Source organism: Bos javanicus, chromosome 8, assembly GCF_032452875.1.
Source record: "Bos javanicus breed banteng chromosome 8, ARS-OSU_banteng_1.0, whole genome shotgun sequence".
NCBI classification, from domain to species: Eukaryota; Metazoa; Chordata; class Mammalia; order Artiodactyla; family Bovidae; genus Bos; species Bos javanicus.
The window spans coordinates 107,084,375-107,109,725 of record NC_083875.1 but is presented as its reverse complement, the minus strand read 5'-3'; the positions used below and the strand labels follow the sequence as shown (position 1 = coordinate 107,109,725).

Here is a 25,351-nt window from a genome sequence, read left to right as displayed (position 1 = left end):
TTTCTGCAAACTTCCTTAGTTTGTAAGGGGACAGGGCTGGAGCTAGGATCTAGGATTTCTGATTTCTCTCTCAAGGCGGCTTTCCTCAAAAGTTTTAAACCACCGTTTTTTGACCACTGGCTGTGTTCTAAACATTATCTTGAATCCGTCTTTGTGCATTTGCTGGTTTAATGCTCACGATAGCCGTGTTCTGTGAAGACTGCTCTGCTCAACTTTCCAGTGAGACCGAGGCTTAGAAAAGGACAGTGACCCACCCAAAAGTCCACGGCCAGTACGTGACAGCACAGGAACCAGAACCCGGGCCGTCTCCTCCAGAGCCCGTGTGGTCAGCAGGCTGTATAGTTGGTTAGCCAGGCTTTCTGTCCTGTTTTGGGTGTGACTGGACTCAGCAGGCCAGCCCACTCCTCCACCTTTGAACGTGACTGTAATTAGAACAGCAAGGGAGACTTTGTTCACACCCCTTCTATGTTTTGCACTTAGAAGCCATCAAAACTTTTGCTTCTTACTATGTGTCCTTCTGGAGTAGAGCTTATCAAACGGGGCATTGCAGTCATTATCTGCTCACTTATCTATTTCCCCAAACTGACTGCAAGTTCTTGAGGCCTTATCTGTGTGTTCCCAAATTCAGGCAGAAGGTTTAGCACAGGGATGAAGCTTGACAATATTGGTAATGATAATTAAGCCAACAACAGTCCTGTATTGAATGTATTTTAATAGGTCCAGGGCTGGATGACATATTTTACATACATCACCTTATCTAATCCTCACAACAGCCCATTTTGGTGAATAGTATTATTTCACGTTAGAAGTGTAAAAAACAGTCTCACTGAGAGAAGGCCGCCCCAGTAGAAAGTGGCAGAGTAAGAACTTGAACTTGGACCTGCCTGATTCCAGACATGCCCTTCCCCGGGTGAATCAGTGAATGAGTGCACGGCTCCTCCATAGTTACCTGGGTTCATCTGTTTATGTTCATGACTCAAAGAATAGGCAAAAAAAAATAAGTCCTCTGAAAGATGCTTTCTGCCCCCCTCTCCATTCATCCATCTTCAGAGTGGAATTTCCGACAGAACTTGAGAGGCCGTCCGAGGATGTGGAGAAGGATACTGATTTGTGCTAAACGCCTCCTATGAATTGTTTTCCCTCCTCTCTCTCCCACACAGATGGAGACTTGCCAAACAGATGTAGGTATACATCAGTCACCTACCCTCCAAGAGGCATTTATAATGGATTCATTCATTAATTCTTCCAAGAAGTAATTGCAGATCTACTGTGTACCATGTACCATTCAAATTTATTCAGAAATAAATAAAACCCTGGCCTTCCCTTCACTGCCTCTCACTGTGGAAATACAATCAACACATAATGAGATCTACTCAGGATTGGACCCGGGGCTTGGTCTTGGGTACATAGAGTTGATTAAGGATGCTCTCCGGGGGCACTCAGGTGATGAGACGGTAGTTGGCAGACAGAAGGAGGAGTCGCTGAGGGTCCTAACAGGTGACCGTTTAACAAGCCAGAGACTGCAGGTTTCACAAAGGCTTGTTGAGAACTCATGACCCAAGAACTGAGGTTTAAAGGACTAGACAAATCAGCAGGAGTTGGTCGGTGGGGGGGAGGGTAGTGCGGCAGCGCACAGGCATTTCATGCAGAGTGAACAACATGCGCAAAAGCACAGCTGTATGAGATGGTGCGAGGGGCACTGGAGGGCTCACTGGTGTAGTTAGTTTATGCTTATACAACTGAAATGTGAGGCAGGATGTCATGATTAGATATATATATATTTCACCTGGCCACAGATGCCTCCACCTTTGCCTTTTCCTTTCTGTTCTAGAATATTGGAGCTGGAAGGACTGTTAGATACCAGCTGATTTTATCTACTCGCCCCAAAATGGGGAGGGGCCATGCTCAAGGTCACAGAGCTTGAAATCTGTAGGAGGAGAGCAGGGTGATCAGGAGAATTCTTTGGGAAACTGTACAGAGACTACCTCATACTTTAATGGAGGGAGTTCGGCAGCTTCACTATTACCTTGTATCTGATTTTTTTCAGGAAATAAGACCTTGCATTAATACCAAGGATTCTAATATTTCTTGAGACCCATAACTTGCAAACCATTATGGTCAGTATCATGTAATCCTCCCCAAACCCTCTGAGTTAGGTGTTAGTAACCCAATTTACAGATGAGAAAACTGAGGAAACGCAAGCAACGGACCACTCACAGGAAAGATAGTACAGCCAAATCCATGTCTGTCTGGCTCAATGTTCGTTAGTTTTCTCCTTGATGAATTGCTAAAGGGTTCAGAATGATCACTGAAGGTTTCTGATCTGATCTAAAGATAATTAAGGAGATTAGAGCTGGATGGGGAGTGTGTTCCAAAAAGCTTCTGCATTTTCACTTTATTCCTTCGGCATTATCTTGGGAAATAAAATAGGGTTGCTAGTAGACACAGTGTAAGTAGATGATTAGTTTAAAAGAAAAAAGTTTCATTTTCTATAATGGGACCTCCTTAAATAGGTCACTCTATATCTGTCTAGAGGCAAAGAGATAACTCTACATAAATACAGCCAACTATAGGTACATAAAGATAGGTCTCAGTGTATTTTTATACACATGGATACATAGGTACATGTATGTAATATGTATATGCAAATCTTTGTTGTGCATTTATCCACTCTAATTGTTCACAGGCGTAAACTTATTTCATTTGATTTTGTGCTGGGATCTTTCATAACCTTCTGGGAGCTTACCTAGGGAAAAGTTCACACACAGATAGATTCATCTCTGACGCAGTGACAGGATCCACAGCTCACCGTCATGCTGCACTCTCTCTCTCTCCCTTTCCTGCCAATCAAACCCCAAGGCTTTCCGTCCCGTGGTGTATCTTATTTCTACCCCATTAGCTAACTGCTCACTTCAGCTGCCCTAATCTCAGGCCTTATCATCTCTCCCTTAGGCCAGGCCTTCTTCCATCTCTGCACATTATTGAAAGAGGCAATTCTCTGTTGTTCCTGGCCATCCTGTAAGCATCCATGTAGGATGCTGACAGATTTCCCAGCCTCTACCATTAAATGCCAGTCATACCTTTTACCCAGTTGTGACAACCAAAAATGTGTCCATTACCAAGTGTCTCTTGCAGGGCAAAATTGCCCCCCAGTCCAGGTCCTAGACAATTATGAATGGCTAGCTCACTGGTCTCCCAGATTCTAGTCTCCCCGCACAGTGTGATCACGCCACTCTGTTGCTAAAAAAAATAAGTCTCGGATCCTTAATGCCTAAAGACTAATCAGGCCTTTGGCAATATGGTTCTAGCCTATGTCATCATCTTATTCTCCTCAAGGCCCCGTGGCCGTCCCCCGTCTGTGAGAGAGCGGGCCTGCAGTTTCCCTGGAAGCGGCCCCGCTGGGAGGCCTTGTCGCATGCATTTGCCACCTTATTGTGTGTTCTCAAGCAAGTCTGTCTCCTGAGCCTCTGCTTTTCCATCTGTGCTATGGGTATAATCATCTCAGCAGTAGGGGAGCTTGAGCATCAGTAACTCTAAGACAAGGTAGGGAATGCTAAAGCTTTAATACAAGCCAGAACATGCTGAAGTTCCTGAAGTGAGGGTTGAGATGAAATATTCTGGGGATCCGGAAGATAGAGCAATTCCTTCTGGCTAAGGCTGCAGATGGGGAAGCCCCCGAGGAGTTCCCCACGGAGAGTATATTGGAGGTAGCCATGAAGCCTGCCTGGTATGTCAGCTTACAGATGTGGAGGTGAGGGATAGCAGTGACAGCGATCTTTCAGGCAGAGGAGATCCCAGAGCACTGAATAGGAACGGTGAGCTCCCAGGTGGTCGGATACTTGGCATGGTGCCCACCCTACGGTCGGCACTCGGCAGAGCTGGGGGCACCGATGGCGGAAGCACACGTTTTGAGAAGGGTGTCTCAAAGCCATGCATTTTGAGATTTAAGTGGTTGATGAACTTGAACTGTCACACTGCAGGACTTCCCAGCTTACTCGGTTGGGAGGGGCCTTGTTTCCAGCTGTGCCTTAGTTATAGTAGAAGATGGGTTGAGAACAGTGAGGGAGATGGAATAAAGCCTGGGAGGTCGTTCAGGCTGCATTGACATGGTGAAAGGCACTTGTGATGGTGGCAAAGGATGGAAAGAACGTTTGGAGAAAGAAACTATTTTGTAGATCAAGCTATCAGGAGTCATGATTTATTAGCAGCTTTGTGGAGTGCTGGCTGCATATTCTGCCCCCAAAGCCCATTTCAGGATGTTCTGTGATCTTGGGCAAGTCACTTTCACTCCCTGAGCCTGTTTCCTCATCTGTAGCACTGAGGGTTTGGACTGTTCTCTTATACTCCCTCCAGTTTATGCACAGTCTGAAGCCTGGAAGACGTCCCAGAGAACTTGAAGGCCCAGCCCCTTTGCTGATTAACTGTCACCCAGCATATGGCCAGGAGAACCCCCAGTGGGTCAGCAGGCCTCAGCCATGCTGGGGCTAGCTGTTGGGACCAGACACAAGGGATGGGAAGGGAAGGACATTACTTGGGAGAATATGCATGTTCACAGCTCTGAGGATTAAAGGCCCATGTTCTTATCACCACCAAACAGAGTATTATAAATCCAGTCTTAGAATACCAAATCCTTTTGCAGCTTGGCCGTTGTGAGGGAATATTAAAAAGGCCGAAGACAGAAATAATCAGTTTCCGAATGACACATTGTCAAATAAAGCATTTCTCACATTATCCTTTTCTTTCCTTTCTCTGGCTCCTTCTCCCATGCCTGGATATTCTAACAGGGAAAATAGATTAAAATGGGGCCAGGCTCTATGGGGTTCTAAGTTTGACTTTTCAGAAGGCTCTCTCAGTGGGGCGGTTTTGAGGGTGCTTTGAATGTTTCACCTCTGCGTGTTTTTCTGTGTTTGATATCGTGTATGTAAGCAAACCAGCTGGAGGCTTGAGCGCTGGGATAAAGGCAGAGCTGCAAGGAGGGGCCGTCTCAGGTCTGATAAGGGGTTCTCTGGACACTGAAGTCAGAGCTGGTACCGGGGCTGCCAGATTTACATTCCTCTGGTGAAGTTAGGGCAGGTTTTAGGCTTCTGGGTGTTCATTAAGCAACTTTCTGGGCCAAGCTCTAAGTTTTAGGCTGGATAAACGAAAGCTTAGAAACTCCAGTGGGAAAATGGTCAACCAGACTGTTAGGTTGTAGCAGTGGAGCTGGATAACTGACAGCCATGGGATTTGAGCAGTAGGAGGGCACAACCTCATTCCAGCTTGCAGAGGAAAAGATGCTCCCCGAGGAGGTAATGGCCAAGCTGAGATGGCTGGGTGCATTGAGATGAGCAGATGAAGATGAGTGTATCCGTTTCCCAGGCTGCCATAGTTAATCACGATGCACTGGGTTTGGGGGCAGGTGCTTAAAACAATGGGAATTTATTCTCTTGGGGTTCAGGGGGCCAGAAGCCCCAGATCAAGATGTCATTGGGGTCTGCTCATTTGGAGGGTCCGAGGGAGAATCTGAGAATATGTCCCATGCCTCCCAGTAGCTTCTGATGGTTGCGAGCAATCTTTGGTTTTCCTTAGCTCATAAAGGCATCCAGCCGGTCTCTGTCTCTATCACTATATGGCTGTGTGTGTGTGTGTGTGTGTGTATGTGTGTGTCCGTCCCTTCCTTCCTTTTAAAAAATTTAATTTTATTTTAAAGTATAGCTGATTAACAATGTCATGATGATAGTTTCAGGTGCCCAGCAGTGACTCAGCCAAACCTATGCGTGTATCCATTCTCTCCCAAACTCCCTTCTCATCCAGACTGCTGCATTACGTTGAGCAGGGTCCCCTGTGCTATTCAGCAGGTCCTTGCTCCTTCCTTCCTATAAGGACACCAATCCCTGGATTGAGGGCCCACCCAGTCCAGTATGCCCTCATCTCAATTAATCACAAATGCAAAGACTCTATTTCCAAGTAAAACCGCTTTCTGCAGTTCTGGGTGGGAACCGCTACAGGGAATGAGTGACTGAGAGCTCTGGATTGAGGGAGGAGCCCTTGGGGAAGCTCTCGGAGCACTGCAGTCTGAGGGGACACTAACGCCATAGCACAACTCCTGGACTGGATATGAGGTAGGACTTGGGGGTGGGGGAGGCTTGAGAAGGAAGCAGAGACCTAGACACGGAGGGACTTGGGTGCCAGGCTGGGGATCTGGACATTATTCTGAGAGTGGGAGGGAGCAGAGTCAGGCAAGGGCTTCAAGCAAAGGGGAAGGGCGTGGAAGGACTGGATTTGGGATGGAGGACTAGAGCAACGAAGGGCCGAGGCCGGTGTTTATCAGTGGAGCCAGACCTTTCATCCTAACCTTTTATTGTCTTGTTTCATCCTTAGCCTTACTTGACCTTTCCCATTGGGACCAACCAGCACATTTTTGTAGGTGAGCCTGTTGTAGCACAAGGAAGCGGACCGTCTTAGCCAGCTTGTCACGGCCAAAGGCAAGCAGGGACACGGACCCCACAGCGGCCTGAACGCCCCAGCGACACCTGGTTACCCCATCATGTCAGTTTGCCCTTGACATCACCCACCCTCACCCATGCCTGGCTCCACTGAGAGAGCTGAGACTCAGTGTCAGTAACAGAAGAAAAGTGGGCAGATCCTGCTCTAGAGAGGCTTCTGGTAGGGAACGTTCCAGAACAAATGGGAACACACACTCCATTTCCCCTCTCTCTCCCATTTCCTGCCTGGCAGTTTAGTGAAATCTTCAGTCCCATAAGAAGAAGGTAAAAGTCATCACCCAAGGCTTGTGCTTTTTGCAGTCTCGCAGAAACTGACCCCTAACCAACAGACTGGGATTTTTATTTCTGGGACTTGCTGCTGCTTCTCCGATCTTGTTGGTCTCGGGCTGCCCTAGAGGGAACACATTGTCCAAATCGGATTTGGCATCGGGTTGTCCCTGAGGCCCACAGGACCTCAGCTTGCCACCGCCTCGAGCCTCAGATTCTTCTTAACTTGCTTTCTAACAATCCACAGCCTTCTGCCTGCACCCTCCTCTCCCTCCTGCACTCCCTCCTCACCCTGCAGCGGTTTCTCCCCTGTGGATCTGTGTTTGCTCTTGGCGGGCTGACTCGGTGGCTGGACACTCTGGCCCTGCCCCCCTTTCCAGCAACAGCTCCTGCTTTTGTTTGCTTGCCCTGAAGGAAGACCTCCGGGACATGGGGGTCCAGACCCTCAGGAGTGGAGCGACGCAGCAGCCTGGACCTGTCCTGGTGGATGCAGGCCGTAGTTTCTCCCTGACCCTGAGTCACTCTTCTGCTTTCTTTGGGTGGGACATCCCACTAGGACAGAGGTGGCCACACGCTTCTCTTGCAACCCTTTGCTTGTGCACAGTACGCTTCAGTGTACAAGGGCTGTCGCAGCACTGTCCTGATTTCATTTACACGACAACCTTGTGGGTGCCACGAATGAGTGTCGTGGGTCTCCATGTGCTAGGCCCTGAGCGCCACACGTCACATCCGTGAACTCACATCTAACCTCCCTGAGTAAGGACACTTTTTACACAATTTTGTGAATGAAAAAATTGTGATTCAGAGAGGTTCAGCCCTTTGTCCAAGATTGCCCAGTTTTTATGTGATGGCGTGAGATTATAAAGAAGTCTCTCTGATCCCCAGCCTTTGGCCCTAACTGTGTGCTATACTATTCCAAGTAGTACCAAGTCCATTTTACAGATGAGTGAACTGAGGGTCTGGAGGGCATCGAGGAAATTTGAGATCACACAGTGGGTGAACAAGGAAATTCAAGATCACACGAGTGAACTTGAATTCAGAACTTTTTCCTGCCTGCTCTGAGCCTAACCCACCACTCCTTTAGGGTCTAGGAAGGAAGGAGGGCTGGTCAGTGGTGCTAGAAACATCACCTGAGCTGCTACTGTGTCTTGGGTGAGGCCCCCGGAGCCCTTTAGGAGCCCAGCCTGGGGGGTGTCTGTTTCAGTGGGTCAGTGGCACTGTGAGCTCTTGATCCCTGGAATTCTCTTTGGCCCAAGTTTTCACAGTAAAATCCTGATCTATAATGGAAGCCATATGGCCATTGGATTAGCTGAGAGCTTAGCCGGGGGGAGCAAAGGTCAGGACAGGCTGGGGAATGAGGGGCAGGAAGCCTGTACCCCAATAAGAGGGTTGGAGCCACTGGCTTGGGGTTACATCAAATGAGTTGGCAGATCATGAAGCTAAAGGTCCCAAGCTCAGCTTCCATCACAGTGGAGGGAGGGAGGTGGGGGGGTTTCCCTCTGCTGCCTCCTCCTGAGGGTTCTCTGTGCTAGGAAATCTGTGTCTGAAGTTGCCCAGGTAAGTTGAGGAAGCAGAAGTGAATCTGATTACACCTTGAGCACCTGGCCCTTCCCACCCCAAGCAGAACTGTGAATCCATGATGGAGTTCAGCCACACTGCCTACATCAACAGCCTCCTGTCTTTGGGCCTCTTTCCTCACATAACATAGGACAGGGATACCTAACACGCACAGGTGTGAAGCTAAATGAGAGAGCATATCGAAGTGTTCAGCTTCCCTGGTGGCTCCGATGGTAAAGCATCTGCCTGCAGTGCAGGAGACCTGGGTTCGATCCCTGGGTTGGGAAGATCCCCTGGAGAACGAAATGGCACCCACTCCAGTACTCTTTCCTGGAAAATCCCATGGACAGAGGAGCCTGGTAGGTAACAGTCCATGGGGGTTGCAAAGAGTCAGACATGACTGAGCGATTTCACTTTCACTTTTCACTTTCATTGAAGTGTTTGGTCTACATTGAGAAGGGTTTGGGAATCCACGACAAGTTTTGCAGAATGAGCATCCTGGGGCAGAGGTAATATTGTGTGTTACTTGTTCAGTTGTGTATGACTCTTTGCAGCCCCATGGACTATATATAGCCCACAAGGCTCCTCTGTGGAATTCTCCAGGCAAGAATACTGGAGTGGATAGCCATTCTCTTCTTCAGGGGATCTTCCCAACCCAGGGATGAAACCTGGGTCTCCCACACTGCAGGCAGATTCTTTACTGTCTGAGTCACCAGGGAAGCCGTTAGGGGCAAAAGGTCAATCATTCATTCATTCATTCATTCAGCATTAAATATGTACTTCCTGAATGCTGTTGACAATAGCAGTAGCTGTGAGCAGTTACATGTGCCCCACACAACACTAAGTACTCTATGGGCATCTCACTTAGCCTCACAATGATCCATTGAGGTGCTACTGAATACTGCCTTCATATAACCCATGAGGAAACCAAGGCTCTGAAAGGCAGTGACCTAGTCAAGGTCATGCAGCCTCTAAGTAGGAGAACCTGGACTAAAACTGTGTCCCTCTGAGGTCAGCTCTTGGCCTCTGTGCATGATACAGGAGTTCCCCAAGGTGCTTTATGAGCTGATCCAGCACTGCATGGGTGACCTGGGAGGGTAGTTGGGATTTGATAGGGGAAGAGAGCCAATATGATGTGATACGGTAATTGCCTGTGGACAGGTTGGTTAAGCCTCATCTTTCCCAGGTCAGTTTTGGCTCTGGGTCTGAGAACAGGGCCACACACCCATAACTGGAGTGAGCAGAGTGGGGATGAAGGGCTCTGGGAGCAGGGAAGGTCTGTAGGGAGGGTTACAGAGAACGAAACAACCAAAGATGAGAAGGGATGAATCAGGCAACAATGGAGCAAAATTAAAGTCTTCACTGCAGAGGCTGCCTTGAGACGTGCCCACTGAATCCTGGATTTGAAAACAGCATTTTCCCTTCCCTTCCTGGGGTTCCCTTTTTCTTTGTGCACCCTCACCATCTTTCTCACTTTTCTTTTCCTTCCCTTTGGGCTGTACAATTGCTGTGCAGTAGCCACTGGCTATGCAGTAAAGAGCTGGGTTCACATTCCTGCTCCACCACATTTTGGCTTTTTATTCCCAGCTGGACCTAGGATCAAAGCCTGTGTGACTTTAAGCAATTCCGTAACCTCTCTGACTTTTCCTCATTTCATTTATGGAATGGAACCTATAATCCCTTATCACAGAGGATTGTCTTGAAGATTAAATAAAATAACATTAAAAATAGTAAGGGGCGGGTCTACTGTTTTTTGAAGTGATAGGGTTCTTCTTGCCTCCTTTTTCTCCTCACTCATTTTTCTTAGCATCTCTTCCGTCCACACTCCACCCTCTGTCGCTTGCCTTTCTTATCTCTGATGCAAAAAAAACTGACAATACCACATCATACATGACTTCTAGACCTAGAGCAGTCTCTATTATATGTTCTGTGGAGGAGAAAGGGGTGTGTTCTTATTTTTCTGGGGCTCCAGTGGTGCCACACACACACATTTCATGCACACTTGACAGACTGCGCCCACCCACACACAGAAATACATATACTTAGAGCTTTGTTTGGTTTGTATATTTACTTCTGAGTTCTGACATCCAGAGAAACCTTCCTGGAGATCCCAGAGTAACTCATTGCCAGAGTCAAAACAGGGCTGTCAGCCATGCCTGCAGCCCTGGCCACCTCCGAGCCCACTCACCACCCACTCCCCATGGAGGTGATGAATTCTAGCTTAGAGAGCTGAAGGACTTGAAAAAAAGAATCATCATTTTTAGTCAACAGGACAGCTGAATCATTTTAGTAAATGATGTTCTTCTTAGCCTAAACAGGTATGCTTAACCGCAGTCATCTCCCCACCAAGGTAATCTGTTCAGGGTTAGTTAACATCTGTCATCTTTGCTAGATGTTATACAAGTGGTTTTCAGAAATTGCCCTTGCCTTTAATGAGTTAAAGCAGAACAATCAGCCAATGGGTATGGTCGAAAGAATACAGGTTTTAAAGCTAAAAAGCCAAACACACACACACACACACACACACACACACTCTCTGAGGCTCAGAGCTTGCTCTGCTACTCAGCATCTGAGCTTCAGAGTCTCTTGATTTCTTCACCCCTCTCCTCCTAACCACAGGCATGGTCCTCCCCAACTCTTGGGTTACACAACAGGGACTCCACATAGTGGTCTGGAATCTCCCAGGCAAAAAGCACAGTATATACAGAAGAGAAGCAGCTATCCGAGGGGCTAGCCCTGCTCAATGCAGATGCTTCTGACAGAGTGAAAGAAGGCAGGCGAGGAGAACGCAGATCTTCCACGTCGGCCTTTGACAGGTGCTGTGGGCACCATAGATGGGCTTTAGAAACACCCCTGCCCCGGAGGAGCTCACGGAGCAGAGTATTTCATGAGTCTCATGAATCATGTAAGATCCGTTCATAAACACTTTACCTATTTCAATTTAATGTATGGTATGCAGACTCAACCAAATATTTACCAGTTGGATGTATTAGAGAAAAATAAACTGCAGTGTGCCTTAAACTCCTGATGAAAGGAGCCCTAGAAGAGCGCATGTGTTCATTCATTCATTCAATAAATATTTATGAAGTACCTACTTTGTCCCACGCCCCCTGTGGGGACTCAACATTAAAAAGGCTAGTGTTTCAGATAATAGTCTAGATGATACAGAAATTGTTTGACTTGTGTATTCCCAGCAGGATGGAAGAAAGACTGCTGTCCCTTGAGCCCTCCGTGGATTCTTTCTAGAGACCAGGAAGCACGGCTGAGAGGGTGTGTTCAAATGGCCTGGGGTCACTCAGCTGGTGAGAGGCAGAGTCGGGACTCAGACACTCTAGATGTGAAGCCACCACCCTAGTATTTAGCGGCATGCATCTCTCTGACATGCTCATCACTCAGCTCATTTGTTCCTGGTGGGGACTCCTGAAGAAGGAAGGGCAGGGGTTCTTGCTGACCATTATACAAGTGAAAAGCAAGGCTCAGAGAGGTGAAGCAGTTTCTCCAAGGTCACACAGCTTGTTGGTGAGAAAGCTAGGTTTGGAAACGGTGTCACTCCGCGGGCTCCGGAGGCTCCGAGAGCCAAACCCAGGGATCGTGGGCTGCGTGTGGTGGACGGCGACCCCTCTCTGGCACTCCAGCCCAAAGAACAGGGGTCCACTTGCGTGTCCTTCTTCCCTCCCGCTCCAGGGTGGCCTCATTGCCCTGCTGTTGCTGCTGCTGGTGTTCACGGTGGCGCTGTACGCCCAGCGGCGCTGGCAGAAGCGGCGTCGCATCCCCCAGAAGAGCGCCAGCACGGAAGCCACGCACGAGATTCACTACATCCCGTCTGTGCTGCTGGGCCCGCCGGCCCGGGAAAGCTTCCGCGCCTCCCGGCTGCAGGCGCATAACTCGGTCATCGGCGTGCCCATCCGCGAGACGCCCATCCTGGATGACTACGACTACGAAGAGGAGGACGACCTGCCCCGGCGGGCCAACCACGTCTCCCGTGAGGACGAGTTTGGCAGCCAGGTGACTCACAGCCTGGACAGCCTGGGCCGACCAGGGGAAGAGAAGGGTGACTTCGAGAAGAAAGGTGAGTCTTGTTGCATCCCACCTTCCCGGGGGGTCAAATTTTAGGGAGCTGGGGAGAGGCGCAGGAGCTGGACGGTAGGAGAACACAGAAAGTGTTTTCTGGGATAAGCCATTTTTGACTTATGGCCAACTTCTATTGGGTTTTCAGAGTTCCTCTCTTCTTGATTCTTTGGTGATGGTGAGGGGGGAAAAAAATAAAGACTGTCAGTATTCTTGGAATTAGAATTTTTAGGAGCGTCAGAAGTTAGGTAGTTCAGCATCTTTTAGTGTTTCTTGATTGCCTCCCTGGATGGCCTTCTCACTCCTCAGGAGAGAGCTCATCTCACTTGCAGACCCTACTGTTGGAAGGTTTTTCCTTAGACTGAGTTGCAGTCTGTTTCTCTGGCTCTCCATATCAGAAACTGAATCTGAAATTTCCTTCTCCAAGACAGCTCTTGGGAAATATGACAACAGGGAGAAAAAAAGGCACCTGGTAACTTTTAGAAATCAATATCAACAAATAATCCCAGTTTCTTCTGCCACTCTGATGTGACATATTTTCAGACATTTGGCCATTCTAGTCACTGTCCTCTAGATGGAGATTCTAATTTTTCATGTCTTGGAGTGTAACACCAGAAGCGACACTCTGTTCCTCAAGGTGGGAATGCTCCTGTGTTGAGAAAAATGCAATTTTCACCTCCTTTTTGCCTGGTGTTATGCTTCTGTTCATGCAGCTTGAGTCACATTTGTTTTTTTGCAGCTGTTGCTGACTTGTGGTTGACTTTTAGATGACTAAAAACCTCTCACTTTTTTTCATATATGCTATTGCCAAGACCCATTCTCATTGTTCTGTTGGAGGACGATTGATTATTTAGACCTGAATACAGGATGTGCTTATATCTGTCTTTTTTCAGTGTCTATGCCTCCAGTTTGTTTATAGATGAAATTTGGCTATTTTTCCTTTAGGAAAATGCTATAGAATCACTGTTCTGCCCTTTTTTCCCTCCTATATCGTCTTTATGACCCTGGTGATGGTGATGTGTTCAAGGTTTGGCCCAGAGGCTCTAGTCTTAGAACTACTCCTGTTTGTGAGCCAAGAGAAATCATCATCACTGCTCAGACCAGTCCTGAGCTGTGAACTTAACATTCTTTCCTCCTGCACTCAAGGTCCTTTTTCTCAGATCCATCTTTCCATGATGCTCAGTGGAAAATAGGAACTTTAGGAATTTCTTAAAAAGGAGACATTTTTGTCAAGGTTAGAAACCTAGGGAGGGAAGAGAGTGGTACAGTAAGTAAGAGAACAGTTTTGGGGTTGTTTGGACCTGAGTTCAAATCTTGTCTCCTTTGTTTGCTGAACAACCTACAAAAATGGGAATTCAATCTTCCAAGTCTCAGACTCCTCTTTGAAGGATTTTTGGAAGGATTAAATATAAAAATCAATGTATACCAAGTACCTAGCAGAAGGCCTAGGATATGGTACCTGCCAAATCCCTGAGAGCTGTATCTGTAGACCTCAGGCCCTCTGTCTTTGCTGGGTTCCTAAGATGCTCCCTAATCCAGCTCCCTGTTCCCTGCCTGCCTCCCTCTAGGTGCCAGCCGCCATTGTTTGCTCAGTGCCCTGGAATGTCCACATCATTTCCCTTCTCCGCCGTGATCTCTTCTGTCTTTGAACTGTTGGTTTACTGACAGTCTCCTCAATTCTTCACTTTGTCAAACATTACTTATCATTTTTTGTGTGACTTTTCATCTTAGAACAAGTGCAGTCTGCATTGGTTTCATTCTTCACAGCGCTGCCTAGCGCAGTGCCTCTCGTGTAAAGAATGTCCAGCAAATGTCAGACAAGAAAGATGGCCCGAGAGACTGAGGTTATTCAGGAGCCATGCCATCAGGTCATAGCACCCTGCTTCTCTTGTCTAAAGAAGAAAGTCCCTTGGACATGACAGAAAGCATCATCCCGTTTTCCTAGACGTGGACTTTTGCAGCCTAATTTATTAAGCCCTCCTGTGTTTATATGGAAAATGGGTGAATTAGCAACCAGTTTGCTCATCTCTTGGGCTTCCCTGGTAGCTCAGATGGTAAGCAATCTGCCTGTAATGTAGGAGACCGGGGTTCAATCCCTGGGTCAAGAGGATCCCTGGAGAAGGGAATAGCTACCCACTCCAGTATTCTTGCCTGGAGAAGTCCATGGAGAGAGGAGCCTGGTGGGCTACAACCCATGAGGTCGCAAAGGTTGGACACGACTGAGTGACTAACTTCTTCTTCTGCCCATCATAGTTTTGCTGTGGGGCTCAAATAATAAATGCACTGCAAACCCCAAAGAAGTTTCCCTAGAGTGGGATTTGTTTTTCACACTACAGTCTTCCCCAGCCTGGCCAAGAGGAGAGGTCTAGAGCCTCCTTCAGTTCCTGGAGTGGGCTGTGATTACTTTGAGCTTATCACTTACCACTGTTCAATAATAATCAGTTTCTCTTTCTGTCTCCTACTCTAGATGTAGAGACTATTTTTAAAAAATTATTTCTTTTTTTAATTGAGGTATAATTAACATACAGTCTTGCATTAGTTCCAGGTATACAATGATTCAGTATTTGTCCATGTTGAGAAATGATCACTACAATGCCTAGTTAACATCCATGGCCTCACAGCGTGACAACATTTTTCTTGTGATGAGAACTTGACTTTCTTAGCAACTTTCAAATATACAATAGAGTATTATTAACTCTAGTCATCATGGTGTACATCCCAGCCCCGTGACTTTTGAAAGCAAGGGCAGTTTCACTAATGTCCAGCACAGTAACTAATGCTTAATAGGTGCTCTGAAAATGCCTGTTGGCTAAATGATTCCATCAGTCGAATAAATCCAAGCATTGGCTAGAGCCCTAAGTTCTCAGTTCCAGGCCTTGAGCTATCTCACTGTCCTCAAATCTGGGGATTCTAGAAACCAAAATGTTGACCGAGGCCATCAGTAGTGATGGCCAGAACCCGGCAGAGAGCAGCCCCTGGTTGGGGATGAACCTAGAGTCTGTTATACAAAGTGGAGTAAGTCAGAAAGAGGAAAGCAGATACAGTATACTAAAGCATACATATGGAATCTAGAAAGAGGGTATTGACGAACCTATTTGCAGGGAAGGAATGGAAGCACAGAGGTAGAGAATGGACTTTTGGACACCGCGGAGGAAGGAGAGGGTGGGACGGATGGAGAAAATAGCATCAACAAATCAGTTCAGTCTCAGTCGAGTCTGACTCTTTGCAACCCCATGGACTGCAACATGCCAGACTTCCTGTCCATCACCAACTCCCAGAGGTTGCTCAAACTCATATCCATCGAGTCGGTGATGCCATCCAACCATCTCATCCTCTGTCATCTCATCCCACCATCTCATCTTCATCCTCTCCCTATATATATATGTCTTGTGTAAGACGAATAGCTGGTGAGAAGCTGCTGTGTAACACAGGGAGCCCAGTCTGGAGCTCTGTGATGAACTAGAGGGGTGGGATGAGGGGTAAGTCAGGCTCAAAAGGAAGGGAACATATGTATAATTATGGCTGATTCATATTATGGTAGGGGGGAAAACAAATCAGTGTAAAAATTTTTTTAGAAAAATTCCAGTAAGCCTCCTGGGAAATGGAAGCTGAAGCCTGACCCGTCCCGGGTCTCTCCCAGGGCGTGGCAGAGTCCAGGTAAGAGCACCCCTGCTGTCGATAGCTGTCATGCTCAACGGCCCACGTGGCATCATGCTGACTGCCCATTTCACTGGGGGCGGGGCCTTCCAGGTCTTGTGTTCCTTAAAGAGAATCCCCAGGCTTGCCCTTTCAGTCGTCGGACGTGTCCGTTACTCATGTGTGCAAATCATGCATTCCTGATTCTTGAATGACAGAGCCTGCGCAGGGGACTGAATCACGCTGGATCCAGAGGATACAGGAGACGGACTCCTGAGAGAGGGGAGGTGCTCTGATCTCCCCTCCTCCTCGGGTCCTGCAGAGTCTGCACGCTCTTAGCTTCACACTGCAGCACGTCTTAAAGATAACTTTGTCCCTTGTGCTTTCTTTCAAGCAGAACTCTATCTAAACGATAACAAAACCAGACGCTTATTTTCTGAAATCAACTTCAGATGAGACGCATACAAGAGAAATCTAAAGAGAACGAGTGGTGAATGCATGAGAAATAAAACCCAGTCCTTGCAAGGCAGCCTGGTGTGGTGGGGATGAGCAGGTGGGCTCAGGGCCCTGCTCTTGTCTGCACTGGCTGCGTGGTCCTGGTGAACCTCTTCGCCACCTGCAAACTCATGCCTTCATCTCACCCGTTTTCATCTGACCACATTATTCCTCTGACTTTGCTTTAAAATGAAGTACAGTCTGAAATAAAACCAAGCACTTCATTTAATACTCTACCCAGCTGCCCTTAGATCTGATAAGGGTGGGGAAGGAAGACGTGTGGGCAGGAAGAAAGTAGGAGATGCATTTTCCCTGGGTCCAGGCAGGATACTGGTCACCCTGTCCATGCAAAGGTGGTGGCTAGGGGCTGTGGTTGCTGTGCTGTGGCCTCTGAGCTCCTGGGACCTCCTTGCCTGGACAGAAGGGGACAGTTCTGCTGGCAGATTGTGGAACATACAGCAGCAGCAGCTCAGGCTGAATATGCTTCCTATTGCCTTGGGTAGTTTTTGGAGAGACTCATTAGATTCTTTCTTTCTGGGGGGACCTGGGAACAACTATAGGAGAAGGCAATGGCACCCCACTCCAGTACTCTTGCCTGGAAAATCCCATGGACAGAGGAGGCTGGTAGGCTGCAGTCCATGGGGTCGAGAAGAGTTGGGCACGACTGAGCAACTTCACTTTCACTTTTCACTTTCATGCACTGGAGAAGGAAATGGCAACCCACTCCAGTGTTCTTGCCTGGAGAATCCCAGGGACGGAACAACTGTGTATTTTGTCCAGAGCAGACAGATATCAGGAGCTGGGCAAGTCCTATAAAAGTCATTCCCAGAGGGGATGAAATGATATTGCCAAGGGCTAGCCCCACCTACACCTCTCACATTTAAAATTTGTCCTTAGATTCAAACTACTTCATCATATTTGAGCACCTCCTGTTATTTGCAGCTTGGACCTTCAGGTAATAGGGGATAACCTGGAGGCAGAGGGAGAAACTTTGTTTATCAAGAGACAAAGCCTGAATTCCAATACCCCTAGAGCACTATACTGAGCAGGCTGACTTTCAGCCAATACATACCCATGTGAACATACCCTTTGTTAAGCCCTGAAATTCTTCTATGCCAGCCATTAAGAAGCTTGTTGCCCTGAATGCCCCACTCCCATGCCCTCCCACTGCCTGGCCATCACACCCCCTCCCAAGGACCCTCCTGAGGTCCCTGCCATCTAGGAACAGGTCAGCTTTAGAGTGCTTCTCCAGGATAATGGCAGGCAGCTCATGTTGCTGGTTAATCCCTGTACTTTAGACGTTCTTAGGTATTGCGAGCATCACCCTTCATATCACCTTAGCCAGTTGCTGGGAATTTAATCATGTCAATATGTGACTACTCAGCATTGCGTTGGGTCCATAACAGAAACTTGATGCATTTTAATTCCAATTCTCCTTATCCATGCTTAAATTTATGTCTCCCTTTCCTGAATATTATGCATGGAAGCTCAAGGAAATTAAAATAACAGATTTATCACTTTATCAAGGGACAGAGTAGGGGATGGCTGAATGGATATTGGGTTTTCTTAATTTTGTTTTATTATCGGTAAAGAATTGTATACTATTTGTAATAGAAGGATGTGAGGGGAGTGGAGGGAAGGAGTGAGAGAAGGAAAGGGAGAGAGAAAAGAAAGAAAACAGGGAGGGAGGAAGGAAGGGGTGTGAGTTGCATAAAACAAGAACTAAAAACCCTTCCATTGTCTCGCTACCGCATCCCACTAATGGGACCCAAAGGCTAATCATTGAAAATAGTTTGATTTATAATCTTCTAGCATATTTTCCAGCATACCTACATATGGAATGTATGTGTTTTATGTGTATGGTATAGATAAGATATATGCATTTTGCACCCAGATATACAGTAATAGGGCTATCTCAGCCATGCATATCATTTTGCAGCGGTTTCATAGTTTACCAAACAGTGTATGAAAAGCATCTTTCCGAGTCAACCCTGCACGCCTATCTTCTTTTGGAAAGCTCTATAAGATTCCAGGATTGGAACACACCAGTCACACCAGCATTTGCTCTACTTTTCATTTTTGCTGATTATCATCTCAATTTGCTGCACTCACAGTGAGTCAGTATACATCCTTGTACACACACACACACACACACGCATACACACAAACATACATATTTTTGCAAAATTTAAGGCTGTTTCTATAAAACAGATGCCTAAAAGCAGAATCTCTGTATTAAAGGGTGCACATTACACACTTATAATTACAGATTACACATTTACAGTTTGGGGAAATACCACCACAAGCATTCACTTTAGAATTTGTTTTGTACTCTCAAGGGGGCCTGTACATCTTCTATACAAATCTGCACAAACCACCCACTGCCCCATCACCTTGACAATTCGTATACTATTCATGGATCTTTCTGAGCTTTTTATATGTGTGTATATATATATATATATATAGTTGCCTTCATTTTAAATATGCAATTTTCACTTTTGATTTTCTTTTCTGATTGGTCCAAATTATTTTCTTTGTCAGAAGTCAGTCTTCATGGTTACTCGAGCAGTGATTCTTAGGTGAAGCAATGCCAAATAAAGGCTTGGCTTCTCTGTCCCACTTCGGTTCAGGACCTAAGGTAGGAAAAGAAAAAAAAGAAATGGCATCAGATACAAGCAGTGGTCCACATTTGATACATGGCGAGGGGTCACAGTCTCTCTGACATGGACCAGTAGGCTAAAACTTACTGTTGCTCAGAATTATGGATCAGAATGTTTCAGGGTAAATGGGACCCTTGTGGAGAGAATGGAGTAGGCGGGACTTTCTTGAGTCCCTATGGGAGTGCAGCTGCTGTCTTATACATTATCTCATTGAGCTGTTTGTAATGAACCCCGAGGGGAAGCTAGATGAAAGAGGTGAATAGGAAGCCAGAGCCGCTGCTGCTGCTGCTGCAGATGACAGCTAACCTCCGCTTGTGATAACCACTGTCTGGGAACTTGCTAGGAATTATGGCAGTTACAAATCTCAACAGCCCTAAGGGTTGTGCAGTGGTATTTCCCCACCTTACAGAGCAGGAGACTGAAGCTGAAAAGGGTTAAATGATATGTCCAGTCATGCAGGGGAAAGTAGCTGAGCCATGTCAAAACTCTGGCACATGAGCTATCATGCTAAGGGGCCGAGCCAGGATGTGAACACAGGACCTCACACTGAATTATATGATCTTTGGGAAGGTGCCGAGCTCCTGCTGTCCCGGGGATGTAGCTGGAGCCTAGAGCCCATGAGCTAGCTTCACTCTCAGATTCGGGAGGAAAAATAGGCAACTAGCATCTGTTCTCCAAGGCAGGACGCTGCTTCAGAGTGATTCTGAGCTTCTAAATTGGCAGAAGGGATTTTGCAGCAGGGAGATCACAGTTTTTTGGAATGTTTTGAGTGGTCCCCAAGGGTGTAGGGAACTCATGTTTGGTGTCAATAAAGCACTCTAGGGTGACAGGCAACTGAGGAGGTGTTTATTAACTCTTCTGACATCCCCTGTGAATGCCATGTAAATGTCACTTTTGGGTGGTGCTTTCTAAAATTTCAGCGCTCTTTCCTAGTCAACACCTTATTCGATGCCTTACCTGGGTGTTCAGATTTCTTAACTCAGAGGTGGTGGTAGTCTGTTTCCAGCTTCCTCATCTTCACCTCTGCTCATACATCCCCTCTTCAGGCCACATCCATCTTCCTAATGTTTTCAAAACACCTCAGCCTCACATACCCTCCTGCTTGCATGCCTATCCTCCACTTCCTTACACAGCATTCACTCTGTTATGATCCTTCTGTCCATAGCAGTTTCATGCTTAAAGTTTTGCAGAGTTCTCACTGCTCTTGATCCCCACCCTCTGTGCTCAGCCTCCATGGCCTCCTCTCTGTTCTGCAAACTTGCTAAGCTTCTCCCACCACAGACCATTTGCATATGCTGTTATTGTCCTTATCTGCAAAAAAAATTCCTCCCTTTCCTCCCCTAATCTGTCATGGGTGATTCCTTCTCATCATTCTGGTCTCAGCTAAAATACTACTTCTTCAGACCAAGCTCTTTTCCCTATGAGTTCTTCTCTTTTGTTTTCTGTAACGGTACATTTTTAAAAATTATTTGGATTAATTTATTAAATATTTTGCTACTCTGATTAGACTCAGGATTCTGTGAGACCATGGTCCAGATCTGTTTGCGTTGTTCTGTGCCTAACAGAATGACTGGCACATTTTTCGTTGTTGTTGCTAAGTCATGTGCGACTCTTTTCTACCCTCTGAGCTGCAGCACACCAGGCTTCCCTGTTCTTCACCACATCTCAAACTTCTCTTCATGGAGTCGGTGATGTCATCCAACCATCTTATCCTCTGTTGCCCCCTCTCTTTCTGCCTTCAATCTCTCCCAGCATCAGGGTCTTTTCCAATGAGTCCGCTCTTTGCATCAGGTGGCCAAAGTATTGGAGCTTCAGCTTCAGTATCACTCCTTCCAATGAATATTCAGGGTTGATTTCCTTTAGCATTGACTGGTTTGCTCTCCTTGCAGTCCAAGGGACTCTCAAGAGTCTTCTCCAGTACTAGTTTGGAAGCATCAATTCTTTGGCACTCAGCCTTCCTTATGGTCCAACTCACATCTGTATCTGACTCCTGGAAAAAGCATATCTTTGACTATATGGCCTTTGTTGGAAAAAAATGATGTCTCTGCTTTTTATTTTTTTTATTTTAATTTTATTTTTTAACTTTATTTTAACAATATTGTATTGGTTTTGCCATATATCAAAATGAATCCGCCACAGGTATACATGTGTTCCCCATCCTGAACCCTCCTCCCTCCTCCCTCCCCATACCATCCCTCTGGGTCATCCCAGTGCACCAGCCCCAAGCATCCAGTATCATGCGTCTCTGCTTTTTAATATGTTTTGTCTAGGTTTGTCATAGCTTTCCCTTCAAGGGTCAAACATCTTTTAATTTCATGGCTGCATAATAGATGTTGAAATACATGTTGAGTCAATAGATGGAGGAATAGATATATGAGTGAAGAGGCAGATGGTTATCTTAGTGTCTTTCCATAGGCTGGTAACCTTTGCATGGATCCTTTATCCTTTTTCTGAACCATACATACTGTGTTTAGTATTTTCTTATTTTTTTTTAATTTTATTTTATTATTTAATTTTACAATATTGAATTTAGTATTTTCAAATCAGCAATTTACTGAATCTTCCCATGCATCTCATAAGAAAGAAATTATTCATATCAAACTTTAGAGCTCATCTCAAAGTTATAGAGCCAGAAGTTAAGACATTGGCATTTGAATTCAGCTTTGTCTCATTCCCAAGCATGTTCCCAAGGACTTCTCAAGCATGTCCCAAACCCAGGCATGTTCTGAAGATAGCACGATATAATCCTGTCAACTTATTTGATCAGAAGAGAGAAAACATGGGCTTAGAATGCTAGCAAGCTGTGTCTTACTGTTGTGTTCATTAAGTGTTGACCACAATGAGAAACATTTTGCACTGTGACCACACACATATGCTTTTTTAAAATCATAGTTGATTTACAGTGTTTCAGATACAGGGCAACGTGATTCAGTTATACATATGCATGTATGTTTCTGCTTTGCCACATTCTTTTTCATTATATGTTATTACAAGATATTGAATATAATTCCCTGTGCTATACAGTAGGTCCTTGTTTATTTTATGTATAGTAGTGTGTATCTGTTAATCCCAAACTCCTAAATTATCTCTCCTCCCAAGCCTTCCCCTTTGTTAACCATAAGTTTGTTTTCTGTGTCTGAATTTTGTGAATAAGTTCATTTGTGTTATATTTTAGATTCCACATAGACATTTATGATATTTGTGACATCATATATTTGTCTTTGTCTGATTTACTTGACTTAGTATGACAGTTTCTAGGTCTGTCCATGTTGCTGCAAATGGCCTTGTTTCCTTCTTTCATGGCTGAGTAATATTCCATTGTATATACATTTCCCACTTCTTTATCCATCCATCTGTTGATGGACACTTACATTGCTTCCATGACTTGTCTATTGTAAACAGTGCTGCTGTTTACAATAGAACACTGGGGTGTTTGTATCTCTTTAAATTAGAGTTTTCATCTTTTCTGGATATATACCCAGGAGTAGTATTGATGAATCACAGGAGTCTATTTTTAGTTTTTTTTTACGGAACCTCCATACTGTTTTCCATGGTGGCTATCCTAATTTATGTTCTAACTAACAGTGAAGGAGGGTTCCCTTTTCTCCCCATCATCTCCAGCATTTATTATTTGTGGACTTTTCTGATGATGACCGTTCTGACCGAAGTGAGGTGACACCTCATTGCAGTTTAGATTTGCCTTTCTCTAATAGTTGGTGACATTGAGCATCTTTTCCGTGCCCAGTGGCCATCAGTATGTCTTATTTGGAGACACATGTTCTTGTGAATGAGTGTATATCTGTGTCTACAATAAGTCTGGCAAAAGAATCCTTCCCGTATTGCATGTGGCGTGCTCTGATCATTTTCTGTTCTTCTTTGCCATCTCTTTGATGTTGGTCTGAACCCCTGAGTTGATTTCACAGTTTATGAGGGGATTATCGCCTGAAGTTCAAAGTCCTTTCAGCCTCAGGGGCTGCGTTGTGCTGGGGTATCCACAAGGAGGTAATCCCTAAGTGCTGGGTCTGTGACGGCTTCCGGAGGTGTTTCTGGCCTGGAGAGGTGAAGGCTGACTGTCATTAGACTCAAGGTAAGTGGTTGGTGGAGGAACTAGGAATGGCGCCCGAGACAGGCAGCGCGGTGTGCGGCGACTTTGTGTCTTGCCCCTCTGTCCTTGTGGCCAGCCCAGTGGAGTTTTCACCAACCCCCCTGCACCATCATCTCTTGAAACTTCACCACCTGCCCTCCCAAAGGAACTTTGTGTCTCTTTCGTCTTCTTTCCTTGTTTATTTTTGCTTTTACCCCCTCCCCCCAACCCTGCTCCCTGCCTGGGAAAGACCACCCATTCTTTAAGCCACAACTCAACACCTTCCTCTTCCCAGCTGTCCTAGGGCCCAGAAAGAGCTTCTCAGAGAGCTTGGGGAAAGTCCTTCCTAACAGCGGCTCTTATTTTGACATCACCTTCAGGGTGCTTCCGGGGCTACCAGGGATCAGTGGAAAGCAAGATAGGCAGCATCGTTTCAAACTGGGCTGTATACTGGGATTCCAGCTCTGCAGCACACAAAGAAGAAAGATTTGAATATGACTTTCTTCCACCAGACTACCCTGATGTCTTCACACCTAACTGCCTCTCCCCTCTCCTTGTTAAAAGCACTATTTGAAATCTGCAGTGGAAACTGTTCCAGGGCCTGTTTGCTGTACCTTCTGGCTCCTGGGCACCTTTATCAGCCATTTGCAGACAGCTGCCAGTATAGTTCCTGCATCTTCTCTTTAGGTACACCTCCCCCTTACTACTCAGCCATTCATCCACTCACTATTCATGTATTTAAGAGACCTTTACTGAGCACCTTGAGCACCTACTGTGTGCAAGGCACCGTATTTAATGCAGAAGATACAGAGCAAAATGGGAAATGGTCCTTTCCTAAAAGGTCACAGTTTAGAGGGGTATAAAACAGTAATAGCTGCTTTATTTTATATAGTCTTTGAACATTTATAGAATGGCTTCATAAACAGTACATGATAAACCCTGGGTGTTACTGAACCTTTTTGAGAGAGAAGGAAGGAACCTTACTTGGCTCAGAGAAATGAAACCACTCACACCCCACAGTACAGAGCCAGTGTGGGGGCGAAGCTCTACTGAAACCTACATCTCTTGAGTTCGGGTTCACTGCTGTCTGCATTTTGCCACACTGTATTCATCCCTGCAGTATCCTGAATATCATTTGGCAAGCAACTTGTTACATCCACATTGCCTCTCCTTCTTAATTTTAAAGGTCATAAACTCCTAGTCTTTGGAAGTATTCACAGAGGATTGAGTAGCCATTTGTTAAGGATGGTGTAGCAGTGTTGGAGATTTAGACACAATTTAAGCAATCCCTTCTAATTCTCAGGCTGTAACATTTGAACAAAGAGAGCTACCATGTGTTTGAAAATATAGGTTCCTTAAAACTAGTTAGCCTAGAAAGTATCCGATTTTAGACAGTTTTTTCTTTTCTTTTTCTTTGAACTGCAGCTGATCACTTGTAGCATGTTAGAAAACTCATTTTTGCTCCAATTCATCATACCACGTAGCAGAGTTAAGGAGGCTATGGAAGATGAGAGCCTGACTCTGCGACAAAGTTTTGACTTTGATTTCTAAGCCCTGCCCCTCCCAGACCTTGGCCCTGGTGCCTGATTGTCTGGGCTTGGCAAAGCAGAAGGGAGCAGTGCCTCCGACAGACAGGAGCTCAGCATCCCCAGACAGCCGTCCTCTGATCTGTCTCCACACTCTCTAAAATAAGATATAGACGGAGATTTGTCATGGGATCACCAACAGGAATGTCACCAATGCTGTCACCAGAGCCCCTTAAAATGTCACTTCCCAGCATTAATTGCTGTGATAGCAAAACAAACGGGCGTTCTCTGAACACTGGCTCTCCCCCTCCTGCCTCGTGATCCTCTCTCCATGCTCCCTCACAGCCCCCTCCTCTCTGTCGCCAGGGACCCTTGGGGCATCCTGACTTGATTAGACTGTGCCCAGCGAGGCGGCCCCACCGCACAGTGACAGATGAGGGTGAAGGAGGTTTGATAAATGTCGGGGGCTGGAGAGGCTGTTCCCTGATTGATCAGAGCTGGAGCAATTTCCCAGCAGTCAAGGGACTCTGTACCTCCCGTCCTGGCCTCCCTTGAAATGGCTGGAAGTCACCC

General features: G+C 46.2%; 1 protein-coding gene across 5 annotated transcripts in view; it reads left to right on the top strand.

Annotated features, from left to right (window-relative positions):
• Window positions 1-25,351, top strand: part of ASTN2 (astrotactin 2) — a 1,056,817-nt gene that overhangs the window by 215,083 nt on the left and 816,383 nt on the right. For all 5 annotated transcript variants that reach the window (XM_061426655.1, XM_061426656.1, XM_061426657.1 and 2 more), the window contains exon 3: window positions 11,994-12,378. In XM_061426655.1, the coding sequence (XP_061282639.1) occupies window positions 11,994-12,378 (385 nt within the window). The remainder of the gene's footprint in view (window positions 1-11,993; window positions 12,379-25,351) is intronic.